This window comes from Thunnus maccoyii, chromosome 16 (genome assembly GCF_910596095.1).
Source record: "Thunnus maccoyii chromosome 16, fThuMac1.1, whole genome shotgun sequence".
NCBI lineage: Eukaryota > Metazoa > Chordata > Actinopteri > Scombriformes > Scombridae > Thunnus > Thunnus maccoyii.
In genome coordinates this window covers 30322883-30347721 of record NC_056548.1, presented here as the reverse complement: position 1 = coordinate 30347721, position 24839 = coordinate 30322883, and the positions used below count along the sequence as shown (strand labels likewise).

The 24839-nt window shown below is 40.1% G+C and overlaps 1 protein-coding gene across 1 annotated transcript in view; it reads right to left on the bottom strand.

Moving 5' to 3' along the window:
• Positions 1-19351: 19351 nt before the first annotated feature.
• Positions 19352-24839, bottom strand: part of LOC121881144 (neurexin-3a-like) — a 93996-nt gene continuing 88508 nt past the window's right edge. The window contains exons 12-13 of the mRNA XM_042388792.1: positions 24559-24828; positions 19352-19482 (exon numbers count right to left, since the gene is read on the bottom strand). Of these exons, the coding sequence (XP_042244726.1) occupies positions 19352-19482; positions 24559-24828 (401 nt within the window). The remainder of the gene's footprint in view (positions 19483-24558; positions 24829-24839) is intronic.

Below are 24839 nucleotides of genomic sequence, written 5' to 3'. Positions count from 1 at the left end.
CACTGCTACTCTGATTTTTTGACAACACCCTCATGCAGTATAGTGTTTTCCACCAAATTTAACTGTATACTCATTTGCTTTAAATGGACGATTCAAATTTTATTTATCACATACAGTCATACACAGTATGATGTGCAGTGAAATGCTTTGTGTCTGGCTCAGATGAGTGATTAAAACAAAAATTTAAAAGAGTGATTAAAATTTGAGACATACACTAAATTTAATGTGTAAGTTACAATTAAATAAATAAAATGAGAATAAAAATGTAGACTATTTACACACATGTACTATACACAGAACTGTGCAAATAATGCAAACTAACAGTTCTCATTGAGAAGCTCCCCCTCATCCTCTCTGAGACAGGATGTTCTCTGTGGTTCAAGTTTAAAAGTTCCTAAGCACCCTGAGGGGAGCTTAAAGTCCCTCAGGTGTCTAAGGTGGTAGAGATGCTGACGGGCTTTCTTCATCAGGGTGTTGATGTGGCAGGACCATAACAGGTCCTGTGTGATGTGGACACCAAGATATTTAAAGCTGTCCACCCTCTCCACCTGAGCTCCGTTGATCCTGAGTGGGTGGTAGTTTGCTTCCTGCCAAAGTTCAGTATCAGTCCCTCAGTTTTACTGACATTCAGCATGAGGTTATTCTTTTGGCACAGTTATTCAGGTGGTTAATCTCCATCAGGTAGGCCTTTTCATCATTATTGGAGATCAGGCTCACCACAGCTGTGTTGTCAGCTAACTTGACAATGGTGTTAGAGTCTGAAGTGGCCACACAGTCCTATGTGGGGCTCAGCACGTAGCCTCGGGGGATCCGTTGTTGAGGGTGAGAAGGGATGACACATGGTGGCCCACTTTTCAACCTGTGGTCTGCTGGTCAGGAAGTTGAAGACCCACCTGCACAGGGAGGAGTGTAATCCTAGGTCTCTCAGTTTAGTGACCTGTCTGGAGGGGATTATTGTGTTAAATACGGAACCGTAATCAACAAACAGCATTCTGACATAATTTATCCCTCCTGGTGCCCAAGTGGCCTAGGGCTGTGGGGAACATGTAGGCTCTGTGGATCTGTTGGGGTGATATGTGAATTGCAGAGGGTCCAGGGTGAAAGATAAGGAGGAGGTGATGAAGCCTTTCATCAGCCCTTCTTCACCACAGAGGTCAGGGCTATTGGGCGATAGTCATTTAAACAGCTGGGCTTGGATTTCTCTGGGACAAGTAGTAAGAATTACTGTCTTGCAATATAAATGGTGAGAAGTCAGTGTATAACAGGCATGTTTGGACAGGATTTTTATAGCCTCTCTTCATCTTCAGCAAGTTCAAATATAATTTTCAAGCAACAGCAACAACCTCTGAGGACTGGTGCAACAGAAAAAGTGTGACTAAAAAAAATAAAATAAAAAAAAACACAAAATGAGTATTTTAACCCAAATTGGCTCTGCTCACATTACTCACAGGAGAAAATCACCACCACAAAACCTGCACAAAGGAAAAGCAAGAAGCCAAGTGTGTCAACTGTGCTGGTGAACACCTCCAAGACTTGTCCAGTCTATCTCTCATACATGACCCCATCAACCAAAAAGCCACTACACAGCCCACCATCACCAACCCCCCAAGCCTGCACCCTAATGATGGCACCCACCTCAATCATCTGCATGATGACCTCAAAAAACTCCCCATGGATGACAAGAAAACAAGAAGTACGTAAAAGCATCAGGAAACACACACACTTCAGTATATAAAAAATCCCCCTATCATTCTCACCAAGAGTAATATATACAAATGTGTCCAAAAATATTGGTATCCTTCCACCTTTCTTAAAAAAAAACTAAATTTTCTCTGTATTAAGTTGAAACTGACCGCCAACTTCAGTTTGCTAAATCCCGCCAAGAGTCGGCCAGCTCTATGAAGGATTTAACAGCCTGCCTTTGTTTTGCCTCCTCTCCTGGACATCTGGCAGTGCACCCAATCATCATGGAAGGAGCTGCTGAAAACAAAGTCACCAGTGGTGGGACTGGTTTCCTTCCTGAAAGTGCAGGGCCAAATGTAGACAGGCTGTCCTAGTGTGCCCTCCCTGGAAGAGGCCCTTGCAGCCCTCCTGATTCCCCACTCAGCTGGCTGGGCAGCAGCAAGAAGGTTGCAGCCTCCACTGATGCAGGACAGAGACACGCTGGAATATTCTGAGAAAGTAGTGTTGGGTGCGGTAGTGAACAATCTGGGTGTGTTGGACATTGCAGTGGCAAATACATCGCTGCACGCCTCCTCCACGGCTGAATAGGTTGAATTACTGGGTCGTACCATCGGTCAGATTAACAACCTCATTCTGGGTGTTGCAACTACCACAGGGTGAGTGATGTTGCTTGCCACAGCAGGCTTACGTCGTGTGTGGCTGAGACTCAGCGCTCTACAAAGGAAGGACAGAGAGGACCTTCTGAGAGCTCCCATTTCTCCGAATGTTCTTCTCAGATCCATCTCCTCTGTGACTCAGCACTTCAAGAGGCTGGAAGGAGAGAAGGTGCAGCTGAGGTGTCATCTGTCACTTGTGCCTTCTTCGAACCAGAGAGATGACAAGGCGCTCTGCCACAATGCCATGGCAAGGAGGAGAGTGCACAGGCAGGGCAGAGCACTGTCTGCCCCCACTGCTTCAGCCACCTCCCATACCACCTCGATGGAGACACCACAGTAACGACACACCTGGGACCACAGAGCGGCCCAAGCTGCAGCAAGGAGCACAGACAGACTCCTGCTGAAGCTGGGTTATGCTTGGGGAAAGTCAGCGGCACCAAAACGACCGTCAACGGAAGGGAGCATCACATCAGCGTGGGCTACATTCAACTGCGCCCCCCCCCCCACCATGTGCCAGCTGAGTTCACCGCCCCTTCCCACCACTGTTCAAGTCCATTGTGTGTCTGTTCACATGTTAAAAATGTTTTAATAAAAACATGTTACATTCAGAGGCTGCGTAATGCAGAAAGCACTTGCTCTGCTGGTGCCCCTGCCTCTCTTCTCTCTGTCAGAGAAGCAGACGACAGGAGGCTTTATTCAGCTGCAGACAGTGCTAGCCAAAAAAAGCTTAGCACTGAGCACATCCATGAGCACTGTGTTAGATGCAATGTGGTGAGAAAAACACACATCCTGCCTGTCATAGACACAAAAGCAGATCTGTGCCTCACTGATAACGTTATTTCTCGAACCAGCCAGTGCAGCAGTAATCTCAGCAGACTGAACAGAATTCATAAGAGGTCATTAACTCTCTTCCAATATACAGTGTGTTGATTATTTACTGTGGTGACTTGCATACACCAGCAAATTGGTCATCTTAAATGCAGGGAAAGTGTTTGATCTCATAGAATGCACTTCTGCTTTGGAAAAGTTTGGTTTTGGTACTAAGTTTATTTCTTGGATAAAATTGTTTTCTTTGTACTCTCTAATGTCCCCACAGGCCTCAATAGTTGTACTTTTTCTGCCATTTTAGTTTTTATTGGTTTTGTAAAGAAAGGGTTGATCCAATCTCCTTTGTCTTCTGCCATTTTCCAATATTTGGCCAGTTTAGCCATTTCGAATGATACAGTAGGTGTAATCTAGGATTGGGTAGACCTAGTCTTCCTTCTCTTTAGGGACACACATTTAACTTTGTTCAATCCTGGGTCTTTTTGCTCCCCATAAAAATGTTTGACAGTTATCACTAAAAGATGGCAGATGGTACTGTGATTCGCAACATAATGACGATGTAATTAACTTTGGGGTAGTAACAGTTGGTTAAAGTCTGATTCCAAGATACTTCATGTCCTTAGGAATCCACTTAAATTAAAAAAATGTCCACTATATTTGTGTAACATGATGTAGGATGGAGCCTTTTTCCTATCTTTAGTCAAGAGCGTGGTATATCAATTTGAGAGCATGATTGACTGATTTCACTTTCAAATTTTGTAGTATTGTCCCTCAAAACCCTGCCCTTGCACTCAATTAGCCTCTGGTTGCGCTTAGATTTGCTCTGTTTCTGCTCAAACTGTGTGCTTGCACTCAGATATATTGTTGCTTGCACAGATTTCCTGCACTCCAGCTTCAGCTCTTCTCTGAGACCGACTCTTGGTGTGAATGTGACAGTTAAACAACCAAAGCTGCAGGATTAAAATCAGTTTTTATGACGGTTTTATGAGCTGATGAGTGTTGAGTGAATCAGGCTAATAAACATTAGCCATGTAATGCTTATCACTTCAATTTCACATATAAAAAATGAGTTCATGCGGCTATCTTGCCATTCTAACACAGGCTTAACCATAGAAACATTGATGACGTATGATGAAGGTGACATTGTTTTCTCCTCCAGTACACCGACGGACAGGCGCTGTGCCATATGCAGCTACTATAATACTGTATGTAGCTATTATAGTAAAAAGTATGCGTGCTGGTGTATAAATTAACTATCCTTTCATTCTAAAAGTCATAAAGAAAGGAAGGAACGTACATTAATAAAACCCTGGAGGGTGGGAGTGGATGAACCCAATTAAAGAGTACTGGCATGTATAGGACACTCTAAGAAGTAAAGCGAACATGCCCACAAGGAGGCAGGGATCATTTCATTGGTCAACACTATACCTGGCCTTCTATTGATTGGGGCATTTTTACAGGGTTGTTGAACAAAAAATCCGAGAGCAGAGCAGAAATCTGAGAGCAGAAGTTCCATGAGCACACAGAAGCAGCCTGAGTGTGAGGAGAAGAGCTGAAGCTGGAGCGCTAGAAATCTGTGCAAGCAACAGTATATCTGAGTGCAAGCACACAGTTTGAGCAGAAACAGAGCAAATCAAAGTGCAAGCAGAGGCTATTTGAGTGCAAGGGCAGGGTTTTTAGGGACAATATTACAAAATTTGAACATGAAATCAATAAATCATGCTCTCAAATTGATATACCACACTCCTGAATAAAGATAGGAAAAAAGCTCCATAATGTAGAGAGGGGCATGGCCTCTGACTTAATCATTCATTGTGTAGTCTGATCATGAATAGTGACCATCAAATGTGGCAGAGATATCAAAGGGTCAGATGTCATCTGTATAAAGCAGTAATTTATGTTCCTCCCAACCACCCTCAACCCTCCTGATGCCAGCATTTGCACTAATATGGATACCCAAGGTTTATGAAAAATATCAACAATAAAGGACTTAAGGAACAGCCCTGACAGGTCCATCCAGGGAAAGGGGAAAGAAGGGTTATATGTTCCTTTAGTTATTGCAGCAGCCTTCAGTTCTTTATATTTTATCTTGACTTACTGAGAAAAGCGAGACCAAACACATAATGGGATTAAATGGAAAAAAAGTAAGCCCTATTCCCTTATTAAAAGCCTTTTCAGCAACTAAGGAAATTGCAGCTATTGGTATAATATTGGTTTGGCCCAACCACAGTAAGTGTAACAATTTTCTTATATTGTCAGTAGAGGTTCTGTTCTTCATAAAACCCACTTGGCTGGGATGTGTAACACCAGGTAAAACTTGTTGCAGACCAGTGGCGGCTGGTGACTCAAAACATTGTGGAGGACAGGAGAAAAACCAACACAGAATCTTACAACAAACTGCATCATACTATATCATTGTCCCCCACCTGATGAAATTTGAGGTGTGGGGAGCAATTTTATATGCCAATAAAACAATTTGCTTTCAAAAACAAAGACCCCTGAGTGGGAAGCTTGCTTCTTTAAAGACATTTAGCATGTACATATTTTTTCTAAACAAAGAAGTGTTCATTTTAGCCGTGGAGTGATTCAGATGTGTCATTTTACCAACAAAGTTAATTTCAAATTTATAGTATTGTTCTACTGTGACAACAGATTTATGTTCTCATCAAAAACAGCCAACATATCACGATTTACACGTGTTTCCTATGTATTTTCTTAGTATTCAGAAATATATAAAGTACCACATAGCTTATAATTTGATACAGGTACAGATCAGTGATGTATACTAGAAAGACTGAACACTAAAAACATTCACAGATCTAAAAGTGTAGGTTCACATCAAAAAGTAATGCATGTATCGAATAGGCTACATGATTTACACACTCTTATCTATATGCACGATATACAGAATATAGTCTACAAAGCTGACATGTTAACACTTGTTTTTTTAATTACTTTCAGCTTATTATTCAATATACGGCTCAGCTTAAAAACGAACTGAAGAAACTGTCAAAAGCAAGCAGCCAGACCTCCTACATACTCATTTACAAATCACACATCAACAGGTGACTGCACAACCACTCATATGAAAACTGGATCAATTCCAAATGAATGACTTAGTCCAGACAGCTCACTGTAACTTCAACAAGCTAACTACCCACTGCACATTTGCTGCATTCTTGTTAAGGAGATAAATTCATTCAACAGCTACACACAGAGACATTTAAGAAAATTAGCGACCAAAGAGAAAGAAAGAGAGAGAGAGGGTGTATCTGACTCACGTTATCTGATGTCTTCTTTCTTTCATGGAGATGAAGTATCCATGTCATAACATCCATTTGTGGCTGCTGGTCATCTTGTTTGTTAGTTAACAGAACTTTGTGGCTGCTGTTAACCAGCCTGATATCATTAGCAACAATGACAAACAAGCTAACTCTCCAGAGGGGTGTTTCATCAAGCTGGCTAACGGGATAGCCTGGCTTATTTTGATAAGCCTCGTTAATTTAAATCGGAGTTCCGTTCCATCACTGCGGCTTGTATGAGTCCCAACTCAGTAACCATGGTAACTTAGTCAGCAGAACTAGCCTGCTCCGTGGCAGGCTGACGGTCAAGCTTAATTTAGCTTTGTGTCAAAGAATGTCTGATGGACGGAAACAGACTCTCAAAAGACGGTTCCATCAAGTGTCTTTTTGCACTCCCAACCCTTTTAATTAAAAGCTTAGTATTCATAATTTAAGAAATAAATGTGTGCCAGCATTATTCTGAAGTTATTTATTCATTCATTCACTCATTTTGTTCAAGCTGTGAGGACAAAAAGAAAATTAAATAGCCTAAAGTCCAAACCATGTCCTTCTGCTGTCTTTAAATGTATACAGTGGTAACTGCTTATAGTGATCATTGTTATAATGATCAGCCGCTTATATGGATCAAAAAGCTCTGAGACAGAATCATTCCCATACAACATTTATGCTGTTTAAATATGTTGCCCATAGAAATCAAGTAGTCTGCCTACAGTGTTCATTTGGGTCTCTTCATACATGACAACATATGGAAAAACATTTTAAACCACATAAATCTATTTTTGTAATTTACTCCCATGATAAGCGGCTGCTGCTGGGTGAAAGACGTGCTGCTCATGTCTTTCTGTCCTTGAGGTTTGAATAACTTAATTTTATTAAGGTTTGAGAGTATATTGAGAGAATAAGGGCAGAATTGTCTAAATGGTGTAACCATAAAAAATGTAGCACCAAGAATTTAAGTTGCTGAAAAAAATGTGTAATTTAGTTCTAAATGGCCTCTGAAATACATTGGCATAATCTTAAACAAGTATTTTTAATACCTAATAATAGTAGAGAAACATGGTAGTTCTGAATATTTTTATTAATATGGGGAATCATGTCTGCCAAGTTAAACTTCTGGTATGTCAAGTGGTGTAACCACCATTTTTGAAGCCATTTTGAAAATTTTTAGCCAGAAGATCATGTGACAGGATACGATGTTTAACAGAAGGACCCCTGAAGACCATAGATGTATAAAGAGAACTGGATACAGCATTGGAGGTGGGGCCCCGTTCATTCCTATGAAAGTTGCTCAGTGGTGCATGAAGCCAAAAAAGTTCAACAACTTCTGCATTGCTTCCGCATTTGTGCGGCCCTTAGAGCAAGCGCAGTGGTGACGTTTGCTGGCCGAGTCAGCTACTTCCGGTTTAGCCCTCCAGCTAACTTGAATGGGGATGAAACAATTCAATTGTGCGGCTCTTCGAGGCTTTTGAAATATGATTGGACCAAATGGATCAAATTCTGATAGTGAGACAAGTCATTTCGTTGGGAAAAAGTCTTTTTGGGCCAGTGTGCATCACGTGACGTTGTAATTACACGGTTTGGCCGCTATGTCAAATTTGCTACAAAGCCCGGTGCTCTCCCTGTATCCAGTTCTCTTTATACATCCATGCTGAAGACCCCAAGTGCCACAAGTCAAGGTTAGTAACTCTCTCTAAAATTTGACAAAATAAAGCATTTTCAGGCCATGGTCAGGTATGATTAGATTACATGTCAAATGGTATGACCTCAGTAAAATGTTAATAAATCATAATCATCATAAAATATTCAATTTAATGTGAAAAATAGTTTTAAATATTCACACCAAGGTCAGGTGTTTACATAGTCATCCACAATAACGCCTGCAAATTTTGGTTTCAATTTGAAATGTCAAGTGGTGTAACTGGGTTACACCATTGGACATCTTCCCTTATGAGACTTATTTGATCAATTTATGGACAATAGTTCTATTTTTGTAATGTTTATTATTATAATCATTATGTATTGTTATTATTATTTATTATTATTATTAATATTATTAATAATGATAATAATAAAATAATAATATACTATAATGTGCAGCTTGAAATGTGATCTAAAAAGAACTTTAAAATCTATAAATGAAATCTGATTTTAATATCACATTTCTATAGGATAATGTATATAAGCAAGCAGTATGTAGGTTGAAACTTGTTTATGCATGCAAACAATAAACTCTCTCCTCTTCTCCTGATAGATGCCTCTTACAAGGAAAAAGTGGCTCACCACAGAGCACAGGTTAACGCGGATCCTGCTGCAAGGGCAAATTACCTGGCTAAAAGAAAGCAAAGGCACACTACATACACCCCCCCCCCCTCACCGTGCTTCATGTGAAAGTAAAATCAGTGATGTAGATCTCCTGAAAGGGTAATGTAAGTGAGAGATGTGACGTTGAAATGGAAGATGAATTAAGGCTCTAGACATAAGAATAACTTTGGTATTCATCTTTTTTACTCTTAGCTATCAAAGGAGAAAGAGACAGGGAAAGATCACAAAGGGTGCTTGCTGATGTTTTGAACCTTACTCCTCCCTCACTGAATTCAACAGCAAATGACCAACTTAATGGCCCTCCAGAGCCCATAGTAAACCTTGCTGATCATGACTATGTGCAGTCAAGTTTAGAGAGACCACAGGCATCATCAACTCCTGTAAGGGCAGTGCAGAAAAGTACCAGCAAACATAGAGCAATGTTGAAGGAAAAGGAAAGGCTAAGGTTTGAGCTCATCAAAATAAAGAAAGAACTTAAGAGTAAAAGAATGTAGGCAAAAAAGCTGCAACGGAAACTCGAGAAACTCAAAGAGAAGAAAGGACAGAAAGTAAATGTGGGAAACAAGAAGAGAGACAAAAAGGAAATTGCAGAGGAGAAAAGGGAAAGGGTAGTCAGCTTTCTCTGTAGGGACGAAAATAGCCGCATGCTGTCGGGTAAAAAAGACACCATTACAAAAAACACATAAACACCAAAGGAGAGTGCTGCTTCAGTCTCTGACCTCCACGCCAACTACAATACAACTGCCCTGAAACACTATGCAGTCTCATACAGACAGTTCCTCAGATACTGCCCTTTTTATGTTACTCCAGCAAGAGTCCGACTGAAACACCTGTGCCTGCTATGACCACGACAACGAAATGATTGTTGACAAGCTCTGTCAGAAAGGCATTTTGTTGACTAACAGCATTTCGGATCTCCTGGAAGCAATTGTTTGTGACCCAGCCAACCATAAGTGTATGTACCGCTTGTGTACTAGGTGTTGCCACAATGAAGTGGAGTTCGAGGGCCCACTAGATAATAGCATTGTCACATGGGAGCAGTGGGAGAGGACTGTTGTTACAGAGGAGGAGAAAACATCTGCAAAATATCAATAGATTGAGAAGAGTGGCAGGATGGCAGACCTTCTCAGTCTCCTGAACAAGCAGCTGGACACCTTCATGCGCCATCAGTTTAACTGGCTGCACCAGACCAGGTCCCTGCGAGAATTAAAACATTCTCTGCTTACAGATGAACTGTGTGTTCATATTGATTTCTCGGAAAATTATGGCTACAAATTAAATCGCGAGATCCAGCCCTTTCACTTTGCTGGCAGCTGGAAGCAGGCAACCATCCACACCTGTGTGGTATACACAGGTAATGCAACTCACACCTATGCCACCATCTCTGGCTGTCTTTGCCATGATGAATGTGCTGTGTGGGCACATGCCATGACGAAATGTGAAACGCCACCTTCCTCCCTCCACATTATAAGTGATGGGCCTGTAACACAGACACGAAATAACTTTTACCTCTTGAGTACTGTACCTTTTCTTCTTCAGTTTCAAGAGTGGGACTTGGAACTTCAGTGAGAAGGCACACGGGAAAGGCGCACCTGATGGAGTTGGGGCAGCTGTGAAGTGTCTTGCCAATACAGCAGTGCAGAGAGAAAAGATTTGCAGACCCCTGAGGATCTTTACAATTTCCTGATTAAACAGACTTCTACTATTCAATACTATTGGATATCTGAGGAGGATGTAGCAAAGTTTGATGAGAAAGTCCCAGCAGATGTACCAGCTGTGAAAGGCACAATGAAACTCCATCAAGTGATCTGCGAAGAGCCAGCCAAGATTCAGTACTGAGACATATGCCTCTGCTCAAGACCAGCCATTTGCAAATCTTACAATCCATCAACAGTAGACTTCAGAAATTTGTCAGAAGTCCAAGAAACACCCAGCCTGGAAGATCAGAGAGGCAAATTCATTGTGGTGAGATATGAGGGTAAGCCTTTTGTGGGGCAGATCGTTCAGGTGGTGGGCGATGAGATAGAAGTGAGCTGCATGAAACAGCTGAATGCAAAGAATGTTTTCATCTGGCCTCACCCACCCAACCTCCTCTTCTACTATGAATCTGATGTGCTCTTCATGATCTCTGAGCCAGAGCCTGTTAACTCCCGTCATTACAAACTCATAACAGAAGACTGGAAACAATTCCAGACTCAAAGCCAGGAAGTGTGATGTTTGTGAAGTTTTCTCATTGGGATTGGGATGTTTGAAATGTTTTATAATAATAATAATCACTTTATTGTCCACAGATGTGGAAATTTATCTTTGGGTTCACATGTAGGTTTTAAAAACACTAGTAGACAAAGTAGAAACACAATAAATACAATAAATAGCACGGACGAAACACAGACAGCAGAGAAAGATATTGGCCTGTTATGGTTGGCCTAGTGTGAGTTAAGTAGTGTTATTGCACTTGGTATGAATTAATTCTTATAGATGTTTTTGGTTACTGTGGCAGCTCTGTATCGCCTTCCTGATGGCAGTTTTATGAATTCATTAAATAAGGGATGCATTGGGTCAGACACAATGTGTTGGGCTTTCTGTCTTATTTGAGTCTTATATATATCTATGTGTGTTAAAACATTTATTAAAATATCAAAATAATTTTACTCCATGACTTTTCATTCAATTTCAAGTGGAAATTGCTTGTCGTTTTGCTGTACAGATAGTATGGTCAGTTGGTGTAACCGATAAATGTCAATTGGCGTAACCAATGTTTCTCATAAAGTCCGATATTGTGCAAAAAAGTTACTATGGATAAGATTTTAGCATTCTACTGCACTGTAAAAATGAAATTCAAAATGATTTTAAACCAACTGACCCAAGAATAGAGAGAAAACATTAATGTTTACGGCATACTGACTTGCTCAGTACAATAAAAACCCATATTATCTGAGTTCAGAAATAAAATATTTTAAATATACTTTGAGGTGATATTTCATAATAAATAACTTATTTTCATGAGTACTCTTGCATAACATCTAGGAGGGTGAATTATTTAATACTTGTCATGCTTTTGTGGTTACACCACTTGACAATTTAATGGGCCTATAGTTTTGGTATTTGGTTAAAAATGGTAGAAATGTCATATCAAATACTATGAAACCAACAGAAATGCAAACTATACATTTAAACAAACATCAGACATGTTGTTTTAAAATGTTTAAAGCATATTTTTGATTTGGACATCATTCTAACCCTTATTTGTCACTGACCCTGCTGCGTAGTCTTCCCGAAACTTATGACAATAAAAGGGGGGGAAGAAATTTAAGTAAATTTCACCGCTATCTTTACCTATAATAAGGAACTTGTCATAGGCAAAAGTCAGAACCTGCTGCTTCAAGAATGTGCACACTGCGTTTGAAACAGCTGAACCGTATCATGAAACAGTTATTAAAATTCATTAACTTATATTCAGGTAGGCTAATAAATATACAAATGTCAATTAGATGGTATTCTCCATGACAAATAAAGAAAAAGAAAAGGCTATAATAATCATCTGCTTATAGTGATATTCGAACCAGACAGACGTGATCACTATAAGCGGTTTCCACTGTACTTATATCCTTCTCCAGTTTCCAGTTAATTTAAGTTTCAGTGATGCTTGTAAATGGACATCCTGTGAAAGAGAAAATGTATCAAAGAGTATGATAATGTTGGTAAGTCGGTTCTCTTGAGTTGCCTACACCATAGTTTTAAATATACATCTGATATTATCTAGCCTAGTGATAATTTAACCACAGTCACTGATCTGAATGCTCATTTATTAACAAATAAAGATAAAACCATGAACAGGAACAAGCGCTGCTCTTCATTTCACGATACAAACTCATTAAGCTGGATGCGGGGATTGAACCATCAACCTTCTAGTAATAAGTTCACACCTTTAGGCTATCACTAAACACCTAAAGGTAAACATTTGATCTGTCATCAATTTTGTGCCAAGTCATCTCCTTCACCTCGTTAATTGCAGTAGTTTTGCCCTTTTTGGTGAAAAACCCTCTATATTCTTCATACAGTTTCATAAGCAGCTTTGTTCTGCTGTGGAGAAGAACACTGCTCTAGTTTTCTCTTCTTTTTGCGACATAGTATCGTCTTTTTGACAATCAACTGTTCTGGGCTGTTTATGTACTCCGTTCACGCGCACACTTCAAGCTGCGTTGATGGAACAGCCTTCTGGTTGTTTTATTTATGTTGTTAACTTTCTATTGTTGCTGAGAGGAGTTCACTTCAGAGCAGTGGTATGTCGGGCTGCAGCACGTCACTGTAGTCCTGCTGAGGATCCAGCCCAGATAACTGAGGCAGCGTAGCCCAAGGCTGCGCCAGCAGAGCGGAGCTCTCCAGGCGCTGCCTGGCGGCGTCCTGCCCCCGCTGTGCCGCCCAGTCCAAATCAGTTCTCCCATTAGCTTAACAACAGTCCTTGACAGTCCTTCTGGGCTGCTACAACATGCCAACTGTTGCATTGGCTAACAGAAGCAGCTATCTACTGCTTGATAAAAGAAGTGAAACGTAACCTCTAAATCTGAAAAAAGCAAATGTTGTTGAAAGGGTCTAAATAAGATGTAATGTTTTACTGGTGTGTTTAAAAATATAGTTTGCAATTTGCAATTTCTGATTATTCTTTTTTATATTTATATGATCTCCCTCTTGCCTCTCAAAAAATAGAGGAGGAGTAACCTCCTCTGCCTCTATGGATGAGTCTCCTCTGTTGCAGACATAAGGCCAAAACTATTGTTCAGATTGTGCAATCCAGTTTATTCAGGCTAAATGGGTCTAAAATAAGATGTATCTGTTATATCCCTGTTTGTCTTAGGAATTAAAGGATATGTTTGGTGATGATGATGATGATGATGATGATGATGATAATTTTGTTTCTGAGTGGCCACAAATACATTTTGTAAAACTGTCAGGACCTCATCTGTCCATCATCCTAAGCTGTCACTCAAGTGTGCAGCAGAGCAACACACAGGGAAGGGATCCTCTCTACCAAGCAGCTTTGAATTAGCCTCATGTTTGTATAACAACAGAACAAAGCAGTTTGTTTAACTTTATCCCATCACAACGCAACCAGGGAAAAAATGTCTAAATTCAGCCATTATTCTCAAAGATAGCTGCTTGGTGACCCACACAATTTCCTGGGCAGAATTAATTCAGCTCTTAAACGACCAGTGAGCACCATAGACTGTAAAAAATATGGACGTAGCCACCATGATGTCACCCACTGGTTTGTGAAGAGCAGTTTTGAAGCTCAAAATGGGCGGCTCTGGCCGTCACCATCTTGGCAGTGCCTAACTCCGCCTAACTCCCTGCTAATCCAAAATGGACGAAGAAGTAGAGCTGAGGTGGGCTGAATGAAACCTGGTTACTGAAACATGCAACCTAGCTGCTAACGACCTGTCACTTGAAGCAGCCACTTACTTAATTATGCCTTTACAGCTTAATAACATTTAAACAGGTGAATTATAAAAAAAGTTCTCCCCCTGTACGATTGTCATGAAAGGGGAAATTAGCTATAGAGACCAAAACCGTTTTTTGTTCAAGGCTGTAAACATTTTTATTTCTGCTGTAAAATTGGGCATTTTAACATAGGGGTCTATGGGAATTGACTCACTTTTGGACCCAGCCTCAAGTGGCCATTCAAGGAACTGCAGTTTTAGGCACTTCTGCATTGGCTTCATTTTCCAGCCCTGGAGGTTGCCGCTTGGTCAGCACCATCTTTTCACCGTTGGTGGATCCAGTACTTGATGAAGTACTGAATTTAATGTTAAGCCCCTGTGACCTATTAACCTTACGCGTTTCAGCAACAAGGAGGTACTCCATCTCCACAGTTTTGTCTTTCAACTTCTTGTCTACACCAGAAGGATTTATTGTGTTGTGTACATTGACATCTGCTGCTTGTGATCACCTTGTACCCGCATTTTAGCAAATAACTGACCTGTTTTATAATCTCTTTTGTAAATAATTTATTCAATGCAATTCAATTCAATTTTATTTATATAGTGCCAAATCATAACAGAAGTTAGGGGCACTTTTCACATAGAGCAGGTCTAGACCATACTCTTTAATTTACAGAGACCCAACATTCCCCCATGAGCAAGCACATGGCGACACCAGCAAGGAAAAACTCCCCTTTAACTGGAAGAAACCTCAAGCTGAACTGGGCTCTAGGTGGGTGGCCATCTGCCTTGAACGGTTGGGTTGAGAGAGACAGAAGGAGGGAGGGGGAGAGAGACACAGAGAAGCATAATAACAACAATAATAACAAACAGTGTCCCTGCAGCCATGGTCCTCATAGGCCCACTGCCCATAACCAGGGGGTCCATATCCTAAGGGACATTATCCTGTGAGACGAGAAAGCACAGAAACTCTGGGGAAGAAGCTAAGTTAGTAACATGCATGAATGGTACATGAATACATACAGATGGAGAGGGGGAGGAGGAGAGAAGGTGCATCACGGGAAGTCCCCCGGCAGGACTATAACAGCATTTATAATTTTATTATCATACGGTATTGTTAGCATCAAAGCTCTTGACGTTTTTCACCATAGAAACAGCTACAGCAACACAAAGTAAGCTAGCTGTAAGCTAGTTCATGCCGAAGGTATCTTTGCACCGTCGTCCATTTAATCCGATGGATATGCTTGATGTGGGGCATATGACAAGGAATGGAACGAGCGAAAAATGGATGGGCTGCATAAGGTAAATACACAGACCCGTACCTCCAAAGATGACTAGTGTCCTAGGCCGTGATCAGCCTACATGACAATCTGTACCGTGATTACTCCTCTCATCTGTCAATCAGATCAACAGTGGTGACACACAGACTGAACTTTCTCCATATTTTCCCTGAAACAGAACTCTGGACTATACTGAAATTATTTCAGTGTTGACATGCAGTCATCACAGGTAAGCTATTTGAATTCTCTATCCCCGCGGTGTTGCTGACCATGGCAAGGAGTGGATATGCTGCTGCTATGTGACTGTATGGTTATTTGACCACTGTGCCAAATTACTGTTGTGTCTGGTAGGCTCCATCATTTTGTTTTTACTGCTTGGGGTTTGTTGCCTGTGTGTCTGTATGAATAGTTGAGATTAATGTTGCTGCGGTTGTCTGCTAGCTGTCTGTGTGCATGTGTGTGTGCAGGCTATGTTGCCGTGCCCTCGATCAGGTGTAATGAATTGTTTCAGTTTGTTTGCATTGCTCCCTTTGATGTTACTTAGGTGATATAACGTGTGGTAATCAGTTGCAAAAATACTGTACCTCATGGGACATAACAAAGGTGCAGGACAAGATGTTTGTTCATGTTAGAGAGTTAGGTAAGAAAGTGACCTCAGCAGGAAAGCTAATGTGGTTTGTTGATCAGTCTGTGGCTCTTAGTCTGTAGCAGGATGCTATCAGGCTCAGTGTGAACATCTGCTCTGCCTATGATAAAATGCCATGTCACTGCTTTATGCAAGATTTAATTTGCTGTACCAAAATATGGTCTCCATCTATGTAGAAGGATAAAGGATTGGTTTTTCATTGAACTTATGCAAACACATTTTTCTCAGAGGAGAACACAGAGCAGATATGTATGCTGTAGCAGACAAAGAATGAAACAGAATCTCAGTTGGACTTTAACAGCAGGTGTCAGGAGAGTCCATCAATCACAATATATACACCTACATCATTGTAATGTCATATACTATATACAAAAGCCCAACTTTCCATTTCAAATACTGGATCCATGTACATAAGTGCTTCAAGCCCGGCATGTGGACAGGAGGAGTTGGGGATCAAACCACCAACCTCCTGATTAGTGGACAACCACTTCTATCTCCTGAGCCACAGCTACTCAGGAGGTACACATGTGCCCAGTGTACATCCATTTATGTTCAGTCCTGAAGATGACCCAAATTTCTTAGCCTCAGTAAAAGAAAACAGAGAGCGACAGAGGAAGAAAAGTTAAAAAAGGATGTTGTCCTTTTAGGTAAATTTGTTCAGACTCAAAAAAGCCACTGGGGCTCATCAATGTCCAGCAGAGGTAGATATTCTAGGCCTGACTGAGAGTCTGAGGAGCATATCCCTCTTTTCTTCAACCAGAGAATGAATAAAAATATTAATTACATGCAAAGATATATATATATCTTTGCTGAGCTACGGACCTGACAGTCACAAGACCTCTGTTCTTATTAGGGGTGTGCCCGAATACAAATACATTCTTCGGCAAAGCACAAATAGTTTTTTTCTTTTCTTTTTTTTTTTACAAATATTTGTTTCATCCAAATATTTAAAAAATGATTTGTTTTCAGGAAGAAAAAAAAGCCCATGTCAAATACCAGCATGCAGGTCGGTTACATTGCTATCTCAGTCTCTCTCCTCTGCTATCAGCACGTCTATCAGCAGGTCTTAACAAAGGGAGTCACATCCTCCTGCTGCATGATGCACATTTCCTAATTTGGACATCACTCCCGGAGTTGGGGGTGTTCCCCAGAGATAAAGCTGAGCTACTGACACAAACGAAATGCTCCCAAGGGACTCTCCATAACCTGTTGTTCCCCTTCTCCTTTCCACAAAGTTAGGTTGTAAAAAATAGGCAATAAATTAAAAGTGCAAAGCAAGAATTGCCTTTGAAGTTCCTTTGAAGTTGCTGTCTCTGTATAATGGGTGTATCAATAGGTACAGGTCTATCTGCAATGAGGTGATGAGTAAAGTTTTAGCTCAGTAGTCAGCACAGTCATCTATGACCTGGTAGACTCCAGTTAGAGACCCGGTGTGGGGGTCTCCTTTGTAAGGTAGTTTACACCTTCATTTTCTAAACTTAAAGTGTAATAAAAACAAAAACAGGATTTGTAACCCTCCACTTTTATTCGAATACAAATACAAATACAAATAATTTTGCTGCCTCAACAAATACAGATACAAATACAAGTACTGGGCTCTCTGCACTTCCCTAGTCCTTATTCAATTAAAGTTGCTTTAATAGAGAGCTTAGTGAGTGTCAAGGAAGGTGATAAGAGGCAGACTCAGACTTGTTCCGTGACTAAAAAAAGTGATGTATTCCAACCTGTGTAACAACAAAACAAGTGTCTCAAAAAAATGAAATGAAAAAATACATATCCCCCCCCCCCCCCATATTTGGTCCAACCAATGACATCACTGGTGATCATATACTGGTTTAACAAACAAATGACAAGTATGGAAAGAAAGTCAAAGTATAATGGGGACAAATGGTGTGGTCTCACCCAGTTTGTCACAATTTGCTTTTGGCTTTGGATTTTGGAAGGTGTGGAAATATTTTTCTATGTGTCAGAAGCTGAAAGGCAGTAGAGGAGAGTAGACAAAACAAAGCTATCTTTACTGCCAGCACCGAGTCTGTGTACAAGAAAGACAATTTATGTTATGACAAAGCAAGAAACAAGTAGACAAAAGAATTCTAGAATAAAGAGTAAAGAATAAACCTTTCCTAACTGTATTTTCTGAATTAATCTAAAAATTTCAGTTGATGAGTTGTTGGAAGCACACTTATCTAACGAGTGTACTCCATTGGGATGTGATTCTAACTGTACATTTCTACATCTGTGTGTAGTTTGATTGACTTCCAAAGTGATTTCTTTAAATGAAGTGCTAGCATGATGTGTTTCAGCCTTTGGACCAGTATAAACCACCAGAGCAGCTTCAAGACCCTTGAGTCTTCATGATGTGATATAGTGGCATTTTTGCATTTATTATGTTTCCAGGTGGACTGATTTAGACAGTGGAAAAAGCTTTTGTACGCAACGCATCACAGTTTCACATGAGTTGAGAACTGTTTACTAAACACCAACTGATCAGGTTTACATCACTCCCTTGGTTAGACCCTCCATCAAGTGTGTGTGTGTGTAATTATTTTACACAGAAAGGTGATGTCATGCTGATGACTGAGTGTGAGGGTATACTCACTGGTACTCTCTAAGGCCCCGAAACTTGCTTTCAAGTGTGGTAAAGGATGAAACTCATTAAGACACAAGCAACAGCACTTACTTTTGATGGAGAGATCACATGTAAAATCAAACATAAATTGTAATCAACTTTTGGCATATTGTGTCTTTGGAGGAGCAAAATGTGAAGAGCTAGGTTTACCAAAGATTTATTTTCTGACAAATTTCCTCTCATTGCATGGAGCTGTAGGTGTACAGCTGTAGAGCAGGCTGTAGAAAAGTATGAGCCTAAAGTTGCAGCCACATATAATGCAAAGTGAATATTTGTCATGCTGGATTCATGCAGGTTTAACCTTTGGAGTATTTTTTGAAGCTTGTGCTTAGCCACAAACTGCTGTCAGTACAGACATTTGCTGTGACAACACACAACATCCATGTATGTGGTGTTTTTCTGTGCATGTAAAATAAAATTTTCACTCTGGTAGAAATATTGTAACTTATCTTCATAGTCTCCACCATCATTCTGAGCAATCACTAATGGCACAAAAGAGGTGTTTAGGTGGTGTGCTTCATACTGCAATTTGGTCCACTTCCAGTCATACATGTGTGATATTAAGTGACATCAGCACTCACGGTCATTGCACTGTGTGCCGGTGTAGGAGGTCATGGAGCAGTCGCAGGTGTAGTTCTCCCACTGCTGGATACAAATACCCATGTTGGCGCAGGAGTCCTCCTGACAGGTGGTACTGGGACCTGTTGAAGTCCAGCAATCCCCACAGCCATACACACAAACACACAGATCTGGGTTTAATATATAAATGAATTCACTGAGGGCTTAACCATAATCAGAGTAGACTTATAAATATAATATGGTATACTTATGCACTGGTATTGTTGCCTCGAACTCCCAAAGTCATCCTGTCAAATCTTTTAATACTTTTAAACTAATGTTTAAAAATGACAGATAGTAATCTGTCATTACTTCAAAATTTCTCAACTAATGACGTGCATATTTGAAAAATATGTCTCTTCATCTGCTGCTGGGCAGTTTGTGGATTGTAAAATGTCTGAATAAAATAGTGTTGCAATGGCTTCCACTCCTCAAGAATAAAAATGGCACATAGAAAAACACACAATGTATCTGGCAAACAGCCACGTGTTGTGTTATACAGACATGGCCGAAATTATTGGTACAATCACATTTTATTACAATAATGCACCATTAGCCCTGAACAGTGTTGAAATTAAAATATTTTATTATCAATGTATGTCTATGTTTGGTTTGCAGTGGAAAAAAACAAAACATCATGAAAATAACTGAAATTCATATTTATTCTACAAAGACATTCTAAAATAGCCTGGACAAAATTATTGGTACCGTTTAGAAGTTGTAAGAAATAATGAATTGTAGTGACACTTTAAGCAGACTATTGTGTTTTAATTAGTATCACAGGTGTTTTCAATCTTATAATAACTCATGCAACCACTTGAAAAGGAAAAAATTACTCACTCTGTTGTATTGTGCGACTGTGTGCATCACACTGAACATGGAAAACATAAAGAAAACTAGAGTGGTCTAAAGACATTAGAAAAAGGTAATAACCAAGCATGGTTAACATAAAGGTTACAAGACCAAAGAGCTTGATGTTCCTCTGACCACTGTTGCCAATATTATTAAGAAGTTTAAGGCCCATGGAACTGTAGCCAACATCTCTGGACATGGTTGCAAGAGGAAAATTGGCCCGAGATTGAACAGATGGATTGCTTAAATGGTCGAGAAAGAACTAAGGAAAACTACAATAGAGATCCAAGCTGATCTTCAAGTTCAAGGTACAATAGTTTCAAGTCGCACCATCTGTCGCTATCTGAATGAAAATGGGCTTCATGGTAGAAGACCCAGGAAGACCCCACTTCTAAGAGGGAGACACAAAAAAAGCCAGGCTGGACTTTGCTAAAATGCATGTTGACAAGCCACAGTCCCTCTGGGAGAATATGCTTTTGACAGATGAAACAAAATTAGAGCTTTTTGGTAAATCACACCAGCCCTATGTTTACAGAAGAAAAAATGAAGCCTTCAATGAAAAGAACACCATGCCTACTGTGAAACATGGAGGAGACTCAGTGATGGTTTGAGGTTGCTTTGCTGCCTCAGGAACTGGGTGCGTTGTATCTGTGCAGGGCACAAAGAAATCAGAAGACTATCAAGGCATTTTGGAGCGAAACATACAGCCCAGTGTCAGAAAGCTGTGTCCTAGTCACAGGTCATGGGTCTTCCAGCAGGATAGTGACCCCAAACATACATCAAAAAGCACCCAAGAGTAGATGAGAAGAAAACGTGGGACTGTTCTGGAGTGGTCTGCTATGAGTCCTGATCTGAATCCCTTTGAACATCTGTGGAAAGAGCTGAAACTTGCAGTTGGGGGATGGCACCCATCAAACCTGAGAGGACTGGAGTAGAACTACTAGTGGAGAAGTGTAGAAACCTTATTCAGAGTTAGAGAAGGTGCTTGACTGCAGTTATTGCCTCCAAAGGCTGTGCTACAAAATATAAGGTTGAGGGTACCAATATTTTGGCCATGCCATTTTCATTTGTTTTATTGTATTAAATAATATGTTAAGTTGTAAAATAAAAGCAAAGTTTCAAAGTTTTCTAAAGACAGACATTTTTATGTTTTCTGTTATAAAACTTTGAAAATAGACTGGTCTTCTCCTTACACACTTGTATACACTTGCTTGAGTTGGACTGGGTCATATAAGAGGGCAGACACTGAAGTCATATTTAGGCAAAAATGTGAAATTGATATCTCCAAAACATCTGCTTACACATGCACGTACATTAATTGAGTCAGTCTACATCAATCTATCCAGCTAAAGTGTGCTGAGTGGAGACTTACCTGATGAAATGATGCAAGTTGCTCTGTTAATCTTAAATTAGAGGAGCTGTTCAGGACCAAGTGAATTTATGATGAGTTAGAGGAGGGGATGGAATTTTGGATTTACAATGCAGGAATATCCTGCTGTGGATACTCCATCTATCGCTAGTGACTGATCCACTGATGTGATTCAGGATTAAATGTGAGATGTAACATCAGTGAAATGCTTACTCATGTTACTTCTACTGATGCTATTCTGTTAAGAGTTTGCTAGCAGTGCAGTATCACCATCTAGTGACTGTACAATGTACTGCTGCAATCTGAGCTACCAGTTTAATAACCATTAATGGGCTTTGATAAGGGCTTACTGGCTGAAGAAACACATCCATTTTATGTGATGAAAACATGTGATGAAATGCAGGCAGTACATGGCAATACAGTTTGATCAATTGATCATGATACATAAGCAAAAAAAAAAAAAAAAGAAATACAAGCACACAAAAAAATGAGACATGAGAAAGCCATGGGCATGACACAAGACCGACAAACTGTGATTGATGAGATTTTATTTTGAAAAATCAATCAATCAATCTTTACTTTCTTGCAGTACAGTAAATAACATTGATATCAACCCCATTCAAAATGTCACAGTGAGGAGGACATACAGTATAGATAACATTATTTTTTGTTTTGATTAAACTGACTTTTTGACTAACACATTAATTTGTCTTACATGGGGCTCTCTAAGTAATATTAAAAAAAAACAGTACAGTACACTCAATGTCCAACTGAATGATACGGCAGACATAAAAGAAAGACAAGAACAGGTTGTGAAAGCTGACCCAAAACCTAAGAGGATGACAAAAACAACCACAAAAAAATGCACAACTTGCATAGGAAGATGGAAACATTTTGTCCACACTGATATTTGCTTGCTCGTGCAAAATGTTTCAACAGCCCATTTTGATAAAGCTACATAATATGAAAGAAAAATAGGAAATCGACATAAAATGAATGAAAACCTTTGGCAATTTTTGCATTGTACACAAACTGTATGGGCTAGACTCTGGGTATGACCTGATGCTGCTTTGATGTCATGTCACGTGTAATACCACACATGAAAATTCATAGAATTTTTTTAGTTTTCTATATTTTCTTTGTACTTCCCCTGTAATTGACCATTTGTTAAGCCCCGATCCCAAACAGCAATTGTCCAAGTAGTTACTTCCAAGGCCAGAAGTTAAGTTTGTCTACACAGGAGGCATTACAGATGGAACTTAACTAACTGGAATGTAACTTTTGAAGTACTTGTACTTATACTTCTACTCCACTGCATTTCTGAAGGAAATATTGTACTTTTTAGTCATTATCATCCCATCATTACATTTATTTTAGGCACTTTAGCCACTAATTTTAAGTATTTTCAAGTAAAACATATCATGATCTTAAAACACATGAAGTATTGTTATAAGTAAAAAATAAATAAAATTCTCTGAATATTGCCATTTTGCATAATGAGAACTTTTACTTTTGATACATATTGCTGGTAATAGTTCCAGCCATGTTTTTCAGTCATCCATCTCCAACATGTCTGATGGAACAGATAACACTTCTAATTACAATCAATACAGCTGTCTACACAGGCCATGTAATGGCTCACATTTCACCTGTGCTATGGGTGTGTAACTGCAACACAAAATTTATTTTTCTGCTTCAAATCTATTTTCCTCTGTTTTATGCACATAACTACAGTGATTGTGTATTGGGCCTGGGTGACCTACACTCAATGCTGTGCCTGAACACTCATGTCCCATTTAGGGACTCCCTGATGCTACTATATCAGAGTTTAGGCTAACGTGAGCCGCACTGCCTTGCTCTGTGGCAACTTTGCCATACTCATTAGTAAGCCCTCATCCTCAAACCATCTGTCATGTAAAAGTGAAACAAATTGCTTAAAAATACTAACAATAAAACATAAAAATATTTACATTGCATTTTATAATACTACACTACAATATAGGACTAACCCTGTAACACAAGAACAATCCTTTATTTCCGTGTAATCTTGGATTATTAACTGCCAGTGATGCACATGCAATCTTCCTGGGACTGGTTAGTGTTTTTTGGATCATCACGCAGCACTGACTTAGCATGACATTATATATGTAGCAATCAAAAGTTTTCAACCAACTCACAGAGTTTATGTTAGCAAGCTGGAGCTAATAGAAGACACAGTTTTCATTTCAACCCTTGCAAACCAAAAATGGGAACCTGCTTTTGTCTTTTCCTGACTTTGTTCTGGAGAGAACATAGACTGCTTTTGTCTACTTCTTTCTGAAATCAAGGATCTATTGTTTCAAAATGACTACAGACCTCCAGTGGTGCATCTGCCACTGTTATCACTGTAAACTACGTATAGTATGTGCAGTGCTAAAATGGAAACTTGACAGGCATAGCAACAATAACTAAGGGGGGTGGGGCTTAGTGAAGGGTCAATTAGAATATCTTATAGATTCACTGAAGGGCAAATGTTTTCCTCTGCTGTCTCTGAATGTGAATGTATCTCTGTACAATCAAAGTAATAAATGAAGTGGCTTTGTACCAACACACCTAAACCAGCCGCGTGTTGGGAGTTCTGTTGTACCCTCTCATATGAGAAAATTGTATAAGACTCTAAACATGCACAGAAATTTGAAAAAAAAAAAACTTAACAAAAGGACATGAGATTAAAAATGGAACACCTGGCAGTGTTTTGTGTCACTGCACTGGCATAAACTGCTCTGATGGTGATGGTGACAGCACTGTCAGTGGGCGACCAGTGTAGCCGATAGCATGTTGTGTTTTAGGTGAGGAGGTGTTTGATGTTTGGCCTGATTCTAGCAGTGGGTAAATGAAGCAACAAGTACAGTTAATAGGATGGAGGGACTTCCGTATGGATGCAGGGCTGTGGAGCTACTGTTTGCATTGAGCAGGAAGAATGGGCTGCTGGAGCTGGAGTTGAAGTTTGTGTTGTAGTAGTCTAAATCAGGCTTGGATTTGAGGGACGGAGTACCTTCGCATCCACGTTCAATCTGCCCGCTGCGAAACAAGGCGTCACTAAGGAGATCTGGCAGGCGACCATTGAGATCCATGGACGCCAAGCAGCCCTGGAAGCCTTCTCTGGAAGCCACCAGTTTAGGCAGGTTGCCATACATGCCTGGACCCAGTCCTGCGATGAACAGATCACCTGGGTTGTGG